This window comes from Medicago truncatula, chromosome 2 (assembly GCF_003473485.1).
Source record: "Medicago truncatula cultivar Jemalong A17 chromosome 2, MtrunA17r5.0-ANR, whole genome shotgun sequence".
Taxonomy (NCBI): Eukaryota; Viridiplantae; Streptophyta; class Magnoliopsida; order Fabales; family Fabaceae; genus Medicago; species Medicago truncatula.
In genome coordinates, this window is record NC_053043.1 from 10,980,842 (window position 1) to 10,993,395 (window position 12,554).

General features: G+C 33.5%; 1 protein-coding gene and 1 pseudogene across 1 annotated transcript; one reads left to right on the plus strand and one right to left on the minus strand.

Moving 5' to 3' along the window:
• Positions 1-691: 691 nt before the first annotated feature.
• LOC25486283 (protein TIFY 7-like) lies at positions 692-5,068 on the minus strand (annotated as a pseudogene).
• Positions 5,069-5,385: 317 nt separating this feature from the next.
• Positions 5,386-7,166, plus strand: LOC25486284 (40S ribosomal protein S27-2). The gene is made up of 4 exons (XM_013607533.3): positions 5,386-5,537; positions 5,632-5,733; positions 5,829-5,857; positions 6,798-7,166. Exons 1-4 carry the CDS (start codon positions 5,535-5,537, stop codon positions 6,922-6,924), a joined length of 261 nt encoding a protein of 86 aa, XP_013462987.1. The 5' UTR covers positions 5,386-5,534; the 3' UTR covers positions 6,925-7,166.
• The last annotated feature ends 5,388 nt before the right edge of the window (positions 7,167-12,554 follow it).

A 12,554-nucleotide genomic window follows, 5' to 3' on the forward strand; every position in this document is an offset into this window, starting at 1 on the left:
GACATAAATTCAAATGTTTAACACATTTCCGATTTAAATACTACAGTATGTCACATTTTATTTGATTTTAATAATTTATATTATTGATGATAGACTGAGAATCTTTTCTTGTGTCTTGGATGTTTTGTTTACAAAATATCATTACTCTTTTATTTATTTATTGTTGTAAACAAACATATTCACATAAAATCACCAAAAAAAATCTTTGGAATATGTAATTCGGTCTGAGATAATTGAAAGGTTGATTTTTATGTTTTCAGAACTCTTCATTGGATTGCTTTAAAGATCTGATGTTGTAAGAGTTGAGGTATCTTGGAATAGAGACTCATTATAATCACTTTTAGGAAGTGCTTTGCAATTGTTGCTGTCTTTGTTTCTTTGTATAGTTTACATTGAAAGTTTGAGTTTTTCTTTAAACCTTCATTTTAAAAAATAATTCAAAGGCCAAACTAGAAATAGAAAAAGAGAAGAGTTATCCAATGCTAATACATTGTTTGAAACTGAAATCAAGTCCACCTTTGAATTAACAAAGTAAAAGGCCGACAAAAGTTAATTTTTAGGTTTCGACTTACAAGTTACAACGAGTCAACGACATTTTTCTTTTAAATAGTTTCCTAAGGCTAGGGACTATTATCCTTGCTTGGCTGAGAGTATTAGTAGCAGTATCTGCAGAAAAGTTAACGTCATTGTATTATGAAGCAGTACACTCTTCAGATTTCTTGTTAATGTTATATGGTGCTGCATTCATCACCCTGCAAACATAATACTAAATGCTTAAGTAATGTAAAATACTACAAATGCTGAGTGTTAGTAAAATTAGCAAAGTTATTATCCTCGTTACCCCTCAATTTGAAGGGGCGCAAAAAAAATAATGTGTGTAGAAATGGTTGCCCTTAAGTCTAGGATGGTAACTATGTTTTACTTTTATCAAGAAAAGGCATCAATACTAACCTTTCCTTGCGCTTTTCTAAAATTCGAGCCAAGGATGCTTTCCGAGCCTGAGGTATCGCTGCATAAAAGATTGATAGTGAATTTATTAATGGTGTGTTTGGTGTGGAAGAGAAGTTGTGAAGAGAGAAATAGGTGAGAGAGAGATTGAGAAGAGAGAAGTATGTGAGAAATAAAGTAGATTTGAGTGGTTGTTTGGTATAAGAGAAAGGGAGAAGAAATAGAGAAGATAGAAGTATTGCTTATTTTGAAAAGTACTACAATGCCCCTACATTATATAACATCTCCAACCAAATTAATTTAATTCTTTTATTTAAACTCATTTAATTAATTAATAATTAATTGAACAAAATTTATATATTTTCTTATAAAAGAAATTACGAAATATATACATTTTTTAAAATTAGTAGGAATATTTTTTTGACAAGAAATCAGTAGGAACATATATTTGCCAAATAGCAAAATACCAATATTTAACGTTATAAAATACGAATATATGTACAACAAAAGAAAAAGTTACGAATACCACAACCAGCTTACCCTTGATGCAAAAAAAAAAAATAACTTCTCCTAAATTCACTTTCAAATTATATTAGCTCAAAAAATACTATTATTTTTATATTAGTTCAACAATGAAAATAGCAACATTTGAAAGAACATTACCAACAATAGTATAACCTGCAAAACCATTTTCTTGTCTTTTATAACACAATGAGAGGGTAGAATTGGAAAGCAACAACAAGTAACATCTCTCACCTGAGCCTCTTTCTTCTCACATGTGGGAAGACTCTAAAAAGTGAGGGCCCCACATGTTCTTACTCTCTCTTCTCTCTTTCTCACCCCTACCAAACAAGGGAAGTGTTGGATTTCTCTTCAACTTCTCTCTCTTCAATCTCTCTCTCCCCTTTTTCTCCTCTACCAAACAGACCCTAAATGTGTAAAATGGATTTGTTTCTCTTCAATGTGTAAAATGTAGACAAATATCCCCAAACAATATTTCAATAAACAAAATAATCCAATTGCAATAATGAGAAATGGTACTTCCAACATACCTGACACCAGCATGGTAATGGCATCAATTACTTATGGAGGCTCAACATTGCTAACAGGAGCGGTGGGAACACCAGTTGCTTTAACTGCGAGAAATTCATCAGTGCTAGTTGAGCCACTGCCTGACTGTGCACCAGTATGCGATGAAATAGATACAGGACTTGGATGACTAGAGGAGTGTGGTGCATTTGAAGGTTGACTCACGGGCACACCGTCACCAGGTGCCTGAACTTTTCTGTGTGCTGTGTTAGAAGCCACTGATACGCCATTCCTAGCCGACAACAGGATAGCTTGTGCCTGAAGAAATAGTGCCACGATTAAGCTTGACTATGGTCAAGGACAAGTTTTTTTGGTTAACCAAGTTATTGGTGTGACCACCGAGTTTGCTGATGATAAGTCTCTGTTTGGGAGCATGGTTGACCACCTTTAGCGGGGTCTATCCTCTCAACCATTTTTTCCCCGTCCACAAGGCTCGAATCCGAGACCTAGCTTAAGGGATCCGAGTCCAGTTTCACTCGGACCAATGTAATGTTGGTGATCGAGGTCAAGTTGGCAAGGAATAAAATATGAATCATGGCCTTTTTACCTTGTATTCATTTATTTATTTATAGGCAGAAGGAATATAAACAAAGAGAGATACCTTGTCAGCAGGGATGTCATCGAAGACATTGACAGTACCCGCATAAAAGATGGTAAGTTGGGAAGAAGGCAGAGATGGTTTCACATTGCTGTTTCAAAATAAGGGCAACCATTTCATTTTATTATAGTGTAGAAATGATTTTTTGCGCCCCTTCAAATTTGTTGCCCTTAAGTGTAGAAATGATTTTTTGGAGTGGTCTCTTATGTTTCATCGAGCAACATTTACTCCCTCCGGCCTCTATCATAAGAGAAAGATCACTTTTTAGTTTCATTAGATAATCTGAATCCTTTTAGCGTTTTTCTCTTAATATAAGAATGAAACTCAACCAAAATGAATTTGGTCATACATAAAAGAGACTGAGTTTGATAGACCACCAATACATCGCATTTGAATTAGACCTAACTAAGCTCAACACATTGATGATAGAGTTGGGTAACTTGAACTATACTTACTGCATCCATTTTTTTTTTTCTTTTTGGTCAAGTAGCCTAGTGGTTAGAAGTCACACATATTAAATGTGGAGAAATGGGGGTGTCTAGGGTTCGAACCCAAACCCATATGTCCCTGCCAACTGAACTAAACTCATGGGGACTACTGCATCCAATTTTAACTTTTCTGAACTCAGTTTTGGAAGGAGCATTGTTGGAAGTAATTATTTATTTGTTTGGGATGTATTTGACTATAACATTATTTTTCACAAAATTATAATTGAAAATTAGTAGAACAAATAATATCTATATCCCCATCAATGAAATAAATCAATATAGTTAATTTGATGCTAAGAAATGAGTACAACGCTAAAACTCAACTTTTACTTATGTGTGTATTAAGATTTCAGAGATGTTAGTTGCATCTCATCGAGAATGATTGTGTCATTGTTGACTCACTCTGGTTAATTCATTTCAATCTTGGCATTAAAATTTTAGATGTGGATCCTCTCTGTTGGATGTAGTTTGTAGTCATTTCCTAGTTAAAATTTAGTGTTTAGCTATTAGTTTATGGGGTAGCACTTGAGTGACATAGAAAATCACTTGTGATATTGTGATGGGTCAATGTCATTAAAGAGTGTTACCCCATGAACATAATATACTTTTGAGCATATTCTCTACTATCTTCGATATCATGTTTCTTATCGTGATATTAGAGCATATTTGGTATTCACTTTAAAGGACTTTTCTGCTGCATAAAAATCCATTTTTTTATTCATTATTATTTTTTCCCCTTCATTTTCCGTTGCTTTATGGAGAAAAATATTATTTTTCTGCAATTTGTTTCTTATGATTAAATTGTTGATTCTTTTATTTTTCTTTCTTGTATTTTGTCATTGTTTCAAATTTAAAGCAAAAAATCTCTGCTTCAATTTGGTCTCATCCAAATTATAGGGTTCAATTGGATTCCAGTTTCTTGACTTTGATTCCTTATTCACTATTTCGATGATGATGATGATTTTATTCGCTTGTGTGAATCGTTCTTTCTTCTTTGTTTTCCATGTTATCGGCACTTATTTTCATTGATTCGAGATCTTAGTTTCTCGATTTTTTGTTCTTGCTTGTTGACTGAGTTTTGATTTCTACATTGGCAGTTGTTCATGAGTTGGTTTCAAGACCTATAAATTGATTTTGAATATGTTTTCGAGTTTCTTTCATCAATTTGTAGTTTTTATTGGATTTGATATTGATCTTGCTTCATACAGTTTGCTAGCATCATCTTCATTGATGCAATTGGCTTAGGAAGTTTTGAAGCTTCTCGAGTTGAACTGCTCTAGCATCATCTTCTTGAAAATTTGTGTAGTGTTGTAAGTTGTTCAAGTTTATTGAACAATACATCGTCTTCATCTCACTTCAAAAAGGTCCCAAGTGGATTGTAATTTGATTACCGGTGTTGAATCACAGCCGCATAGGGCTTACATTTAAGAGAAAAGGATATATGTCACACTTGAGGGGAGAGATGTTATGATATGTCAAATGTGAGTTAAAGCTCCACATTGGATGGAAGAGTTAAGATTGAGGAATATATACCTGAGATACCCATAAACCAAATAGACACGGTGCCTTGAGGTTTTGGATGAAAATGCGGTGTATAACCCACTTGTGCGGTTGATTTTATCTCAATGTGTCAATCCAACCCAGAGAGCCTTCCCCTCATGACCCAAAAAAACCATCATCTATGAATTTCTTAACTACTAAAAAAGTGTTAATTACTATGTTTGAGTGTTTCTTGAGCTATTGAACTAAGAAAGACATGAAAGTAAAACAAAGATAAAATGATAAATTGCATAAAAGGCTTGTTTAATTTATTTATGTGTTCAAGAATTGTACAAGTATTGCATTTATAAGCAAAACATTGTGGTCTACAAAATTTAGCTTGCTTGACTAATTACGCGGGTACCGCATGGTTCTTCTTGATTGTTGAGAGTATGCGACACCCCATGTTTCCCTTGATTTTTCCTCTTTCGCAACATTTCATGTTTTTTCCATGCGCGCATTACCTCTGCCTATGTGCCAATAACAACGTTCGAGTAGTTGCGCTATAAACATGAAACACGAGTAAACTATCAAATTATCAAGTTATAACGAGGATGTGAAATTACAAATATAACATAGTTGCAATTAGGAGTGCCACCCAAATACAGTGTGGGACAGGGGTAGAAAAGTCAATATAGTAATTATAAAGAAGGGATGTTGCCCTAGAGGGCCCATACGCTGCGCTTTGAACACATGAACAAAACTAACGGCTGATATTAATCCACTTTCATAATCCAAGGGCTAGTACACTCACACGCTACACACCCCCTTCATATATAAATCTTTCAGAAATTCAGCTTCATCCACCGAGCGCCTCAATCTATTTCCAGTATCTAGGGTTTACTTCTCATCACACATCCGAACGGCGCAAAATGGTAAATCCATTCTCTCTCCACTGTTTTCTGTTCTGCGTTTTTCAAACAGATTCCGATTCTGATTTTTCTGTTTTGATTTTGATTTCGTTTTCAGGTTCTTCAAAATGATATTGATCTGTTGAATCCACCTGCTGAGCTTGAGAAGAGGAAGCATAAGCTTAAGCGACTTGTTCAATCTCCTAATTCATTCTTCATGGTAATTATTCTATTTTCTTTAATTGTGTTATAGTTAATGTCCATTTGTAATCTTATTCTTTTATTTATTTTTTGTTCTGTTTGAATTTCTTGTAGGATGTCAAATGTCAAGGTTGCTTCAATATGTAAGTCCTTATCAAAGCCTATTTGCTCGTTGTTATAGATATTTCATTGGATAAGTGATTTGTTTTACTTTTTAGATTAAGTTTGTTTGGTTGTATGAAATTTGATTTTGAGTGAGTTAATTTTGGAAAATTGATTATAATTTCTAGTGACTTTCTAGGTAAAGTGGTTTATGTTTGAACTCATACATACAAATTGACAATTTTGCAATCAATATCTACAAATTCAGGACTTTAAAATCTCAATTCTGCAAACAAAATCAATTTTACGAAGAGTTGATTTTGCTTGTAAAATTGATTTTAGAAACTGAATTTGTAGCTTTTGGCTTCTACAAATGGTTTTAGCCTTAAATTTATTGTCAAATCCACTTTTACACAAATACATCCAAACATAAATCACTTTACATTCAACTCACTTTTATCCAAAATCAATTCAGTCAAAATTAATTCACGCCACTATAGACCCAAACACACAATAAGCAGAACTGTTGAATTAATCTTATTATTATGATTATAAAACTTTTTAGGGTAATTATGATTGTTGTTCCTTTAAAATTGAAATTTTCATTGTCTTTCTATCCATGTTTAAATAGAAAATATATTTGTTTTATATTTTCCATATACAGTAGTACTGTAGAATTAAGTTAGACCATGATTATAAAACTTTCTTAGGCTTAAATATGATTTTAGTCTTTTTAAAACTGACATTTTTCACTTCTTGGCCCTTCTATCTATTTTTAGTGACCAAGATAGGAAGATCATGCAGTGTTGTGATTTGTAGGTTATAGCTACTAAAAATCACAACACTATCTTTTTATTATAATTGATAATTTGTTTTTTAACTAATAAAAGTGACTTTTTTGATGAAACAATGAAACAAATTGATGTTAGAACCATTTTTATTTGATTAGTTTGTTCATATTGGTTCATTTATTGGATGCAGAACAACTGTATTCAGTCACTCCCAAACTGTCGTAGTTTGTGGCAACTGTCAAACGGTGTTGTGCCAACCTACCGGTGGCAAAGCAAGATTAACGGAAGGATGCTCTTTCAGGAAGAAGGGAGATTAGTGATGGAGCTATTTTGCTTTTTGAGATTTGTTTTAGTGAAATTTTGGGTTATTTGGTTTGATAATGTCTCTATATTTTGAATTTTAAACCTTTGTTGGAACCGGGTTGTCTTGTGGTCTATGGATTTGTTGTTCTGTTGAAAGAATTTGAGTAAATGGTACCTTATATAGTTGGTTGACATTATCTCATTTGATTTAGTTTATATCTGGTAATTTATTTGATGTTATTGAATGCATTTTTTATGCTGTTTCTTGCAGTTTTTTTATGCCTCTAATCTAGTATGTCTTTTGTGCGATTGCGTTTTGGTTGCATGGTGAATTGCCAATGGTGTCCACAATTTTTGAACTAGTGATATAACATTCTGTAGTCGAAACCAGTGGTTATTTATACCTTGCCTGAGTTAGAGTCCTTTTCATTTCTTTGAAAAGAAATGAGAGTAGCAATAGTTTTATCTGTCCTGTTTTGGTACAATTTTTGTGTAATAAGCGTTCATATGATTTAATACACAAACTATGGTAATGGAATTTCCATTTCTTCTTTTGTGAAATGGAGAGGATCCTTACTTGCTGCACAAATCCTCTACACTGTGCAAACCGTATTTTAAAACTCTGGTCAGCCGGTTGAATTGGGAATTGGTCGCATTGTCCGAGCATATAATTGTATTGACTATGCTTGAGTGGTTTGATCTGAGATTAACCGGCATTGTCCAAGCATATAATTGTATTGGTTATGCTTATGGAGTGGTTTGATTTGAGATTAACCGGCAACTCTGTTACAATGAACTAAACTTGCTCTTGACCTAGTGTAAAATATGCTGGCCTAATATTGCCTACTATCAATTTTTTATGTTGGTTGTGATCTAGTATTTTGGATGTGTAAATTTTTTCTCACTTCCAAGTTCCAATCAATCAGGCTTTGAAAATCTTATTATTGTGTATCTTCTATTTAGGCATGGCAATGGGGCGGGGTGGGGACGGGTTTTATCTTCCCCATCTCCATACCCTATTCTCATATACTTACCTGTTACCCTACCCATATCCAACGGGGATGAGAAATTGAATCCCATCCCCGTCGGGTTCGGGTTTCCCCGTCCCTGCATTGAATAATTTTTTTATTAAAAAATAGAAGTTTTTTAGCATCCCCAATAGCAACGTTGTAATACATTATCCAACAATAACCTCACTTTCACATTTGTTAGACAAAATGATTTAGTTGATCCTTTAAATATCAATGATAGTTTTTATTAACATGACAATTATCAAACAAAATAACATAACATATCAACATAAAGTAATTTTTTACATTTGGGACGGATTTGGGTATGGGTTCGGGGTGGATACCTATATATCCGTCCCATACTCGTGTTTTGAGATCGGAAAAAATCCATACCCATACCCAAACCCAGTCAAAACGGGGAAAACCTATCAAATTGGATTTGGTTCGGGCGGGTAACCACGGGTATGGGTTTTGTTGCCATGCCTACTTCTATTGTTATGCACATGCAGTTGTTTACAACTAACTAGTAATATCTTCTAAACATTTATAATCAAAGGATTATGGAAGAGAAAATAAAAAGGTCTTGACAATAATATGAACAACACATTCTTTCTAAAAAAATATATATGAACAACACTTGTTATTTCGAATCTTAGTTTAGTTTCTATTATATATATCTCTATCTTAGTTTTCTTTTAAGATTAAGATTGTTTTATTACATCTATCGTCTGTATATGAAATTGATGTCAGTACACGACACTTTAAATGACTGATATTTGGGGTACGATTTTAATATTTTTTAGGAGTTTATTTTTTGGTTACATAAATTTAGGTTGAATTATTTTTTCTTAGAAGTTTTTTTTTTATATTTATATTTATATTTATACTGGCACTTTTTTTTTTTTTTCGGTGTTAAAATTTAAAATTTGTCATATACACACCTCAAAAGTGTAATTTTTATACTAAAAAAAACTTGGAGGATACATATCGTATTTCTACAAACTTGTTCAATTGGTTTAACAACCACAATTGATTTTTGTTGTAATATAATTTAAATGTGGTGGAACCAATTGAACTATCTAAGTGAAAATCTTACCGGTTCTATCTTGGTAAGGTTCTGTTAACATTAGATAATTGTGTATATCATGCACTTTTGTAAATGTAAATCAAATCACTTGACACAAAATAGATTGGCTAATCAATTATATTATGTTACTGCATGTTGTTCTCATACGGATCATGGCCTTTTTCCATTTTTCACTCTTCAAAATTTCTAATGAGTCATGCCTTCTTTCACACAAAGTCCTTCTCCACTTTCATAGTCTCTCAGAAAAATAGGTTGCTGCCTGGTTCTTCCATCGCGTGTTTCTTGTATTTTTCTTTGTGACAGCACCAACAACAACACAACAAGAGTCACAACATGTCAACAATATATCTTTAAAAATCTTATTGATGCGTATCTTCTATATTGGGACACATGCATTTGTTTGCAGCTTGTACTATCTTCTAAACATTTATAACTCAATGTATTTGCTAATGTGAAAGGTTTATATCTTGTTAACTGACATTGAGGTCAGCAACTTTTGAGTACAACATGTATTGTTTGTGCTTTTGAGTTGTCATCCTAATATAATGCAGGGTTTATTTGACAATAAATATATGGGAAAATAATTTTTTCAGGTCTAATTTGCCAATAATATGAACAACGCTTATAATTTCCAATATTGGTTTAGTTTCTATAATATATCTCTACTTAGTTTACTTTTTTTAAGATTGTTTTAGTGCTTATTTCATGTTATCAAACTTCAACCTCACCGCCTATTGGAGGCAAAATTTGTAGATACATATCGTATTTATTGCAGTGTTGTGAAAATCAAGTCGAACCACAGATTCAATTGGTTTAACAACTATAGTCGATTTTCTATGTATACTACCTGTATAATTTACCATCACCAACGCTTATCATTCACAAGGTACGAGTATATATACAAAATCAGTTGCAGCAATATGATTAACGGCTTAACAACTTTAAAGTATTGTCTTAGATATTAGGCATCACCAAATTCACCAAGAATAAACAATTAATTTACAAGCTGTCTAGCGTCGTGTGACTGGTTTATTTAATGACCATAGTGCATTGCATCAAAATTCACGACTTCATGTTAGATAAATGTATAACTCCTCTAGCAATTAGACTCCTTTTATCAAAGTATTCGTATGCCGGCGTGCAAGAAAAGCTTTACAAGGATTCAAACAAAACTATAGATTGAGATATGCGGGCATTTTTTCCTCGTTAAATCAAAGCCGGCCACGTTCATTGCAGTGATCGTAACATGAATGTCTTATTATAAGTGTTTTCTATGTGTTAATGTTATGACTCCATACAGCAACCTCTCCGTAATTACTTCACTTAATCCGTGTCCCTTTTTGACGGCAACTTAGTACACTACCTAGCTGTATTTGTCAATTTCTTATTATATATATATATATATTATTAGGTTTGCTAACTTAGACCAATAAAAAATATGAAGGTTCCAGTTAGCAAAAATTCACATTTTTATTTTGACAAAAATATCCTTCATCTTTATTATTTACAATTATTCTGGACCGATCAGAAGACCAATCACACGTCAACACATGACACAACTTACATCGCCTTAAAGGCTCTGCGCCTGAAGGAGCATGTCAACTTAAATGCATCGTGCCACACTGAAGCATGGCTCTGCACGAGGATCACCCTACACGTGTCCTCTTCCGTCTCTAATCACACGCCGCATAAGCCGAAGACTGTTATGACCAACACACGTGTATATAAGGGTGAACTTGCTTCACCCTCAAGGCACACTTCACTTTTCACAGCACTTTCTACACACTCTTTATAAGTTCCATAACTGACTTGAGTGTCGGAGTGATAACGTGCCTACATACACCTTTCGTTCCACCGCGAAGACTAATCACCACCGTTCCGGAGACCATTACCGTCACACCAGAGCATTCTCTGCCGCAGTTGCCACTCAACCATTCTCACCGGACAGATAAAAAATTAATAGCTTGAGGGTTACTTTAGTAATTTTTATTAAAACATATTTGTTAACTTGCACCAAATTGCTAACTTAGACCATTTTTTATTTTATTACAAATAGTTTGAGAGTTACTTTAGTAATTTTCATTAAAACATGTTTGTTAACTTGCACCAATTTGCTAACTTATATTTTATAACAAATAGCTTGACGATATTTACTAAACTGTGTCTTACTTTAAATTGATTTACACTAGTGGATATTGATTTTTTTTGTCTAAATAAAAAGGAGCACACTTTCTAACTTGGACCTTCATATTTTTTGTTGGTCTAAGTTAGCAAACTCATATATATATATATATATATATATATATATATATATATATATATATGTGTGTGTGTGTGTGTGTGTGTTCAAATGCTAATAAAAATAAAATATGATTGGACTTTTTATCATCCGCATTAATTTTGTATTAGAGACTATTACTTTTTACACTATGTTATTCTCGCGTGTTATGTTTTTTTTCCTTCCAAAATCACATTCTGTTCGGATTTTCTATTCGGATTCTAAAATCCGAAACTAGTCAAAAATGTTTGATTTCCATCCTTGACAAGAGTAGGGTGAAACCACGTCCGGAAGGTATAATTTGAATTTTATTTACGTGTTTTAGATTGTATATTCCGAAATATCAACTTCTTAAAAAAGCGGGAAACTTACGTATTGTTTCGGATTGTAAAATCTGAAACCTTTGAGTATATAAGGTCCACCCAAAACCTAGCAGAAGTTTAGCACCGTTATCAACAAACACTCTCTACATCTCTAAAAACATACCATTATGAGCGAAAACGTGATTTAGAGTAGCAATCTGGTCATCAAGGGTCGCTTATAACATCATTTTCGCCTGAATGAAAAGGTAATGTTTATATAAAACCTTCCTCATCCGAAAAACAACAATTAGTTTTGGATTGTATAATCCGAACAACACCAGTATAGAAATTGCTTGCATTTTCTCACCTTGCTTTCACACTGTTTTAGTAATGGATGTTCCTGTTGATGCCTCCAATAAATTGTCACCTCAGATTAAATCACCTAATGTGTTGCAGGTTGTTGCATTTGAAGTTATAGATGATTCTAGAAATGCCAAATCCGAGGATCCTCCACCGAAAATTGACATTCCTTCCGGCGATGCGAAAGTAGAGGATGCTCTCTGGTTGTTGTACCTCAAGATGTTGTTGTTTCTATTGATGATCGAGAATATTTTACCACCAAACAAAAGTTTGCTACACAGAACGATTTGTTGGAGTGGGTTCGAGAGGAAGCAAGGAAGCTAGAATTTTAAACCGTTATTGGTAAATCAGATAAAGGTGGCAATGGAAGAAATGCATTTGTTACTATGATATGTGAAAGAGGAGGTTCATACACCGAATACAAGAGGTTGACGAGGTGCAAAATATCCGGTTCGGTTAAATGTGAGTGTTTGTTTCGGCTGAGAGGTTATTTGTTGCTTGTTGGTGATTGGAGCCTCAAAGTAGGTGACGGTAGACACAACCATGACATGGAAAAGGTGTTGAAATGTCATAAAACCGTCGGACTTCTAAACCCAAATGAACGTAT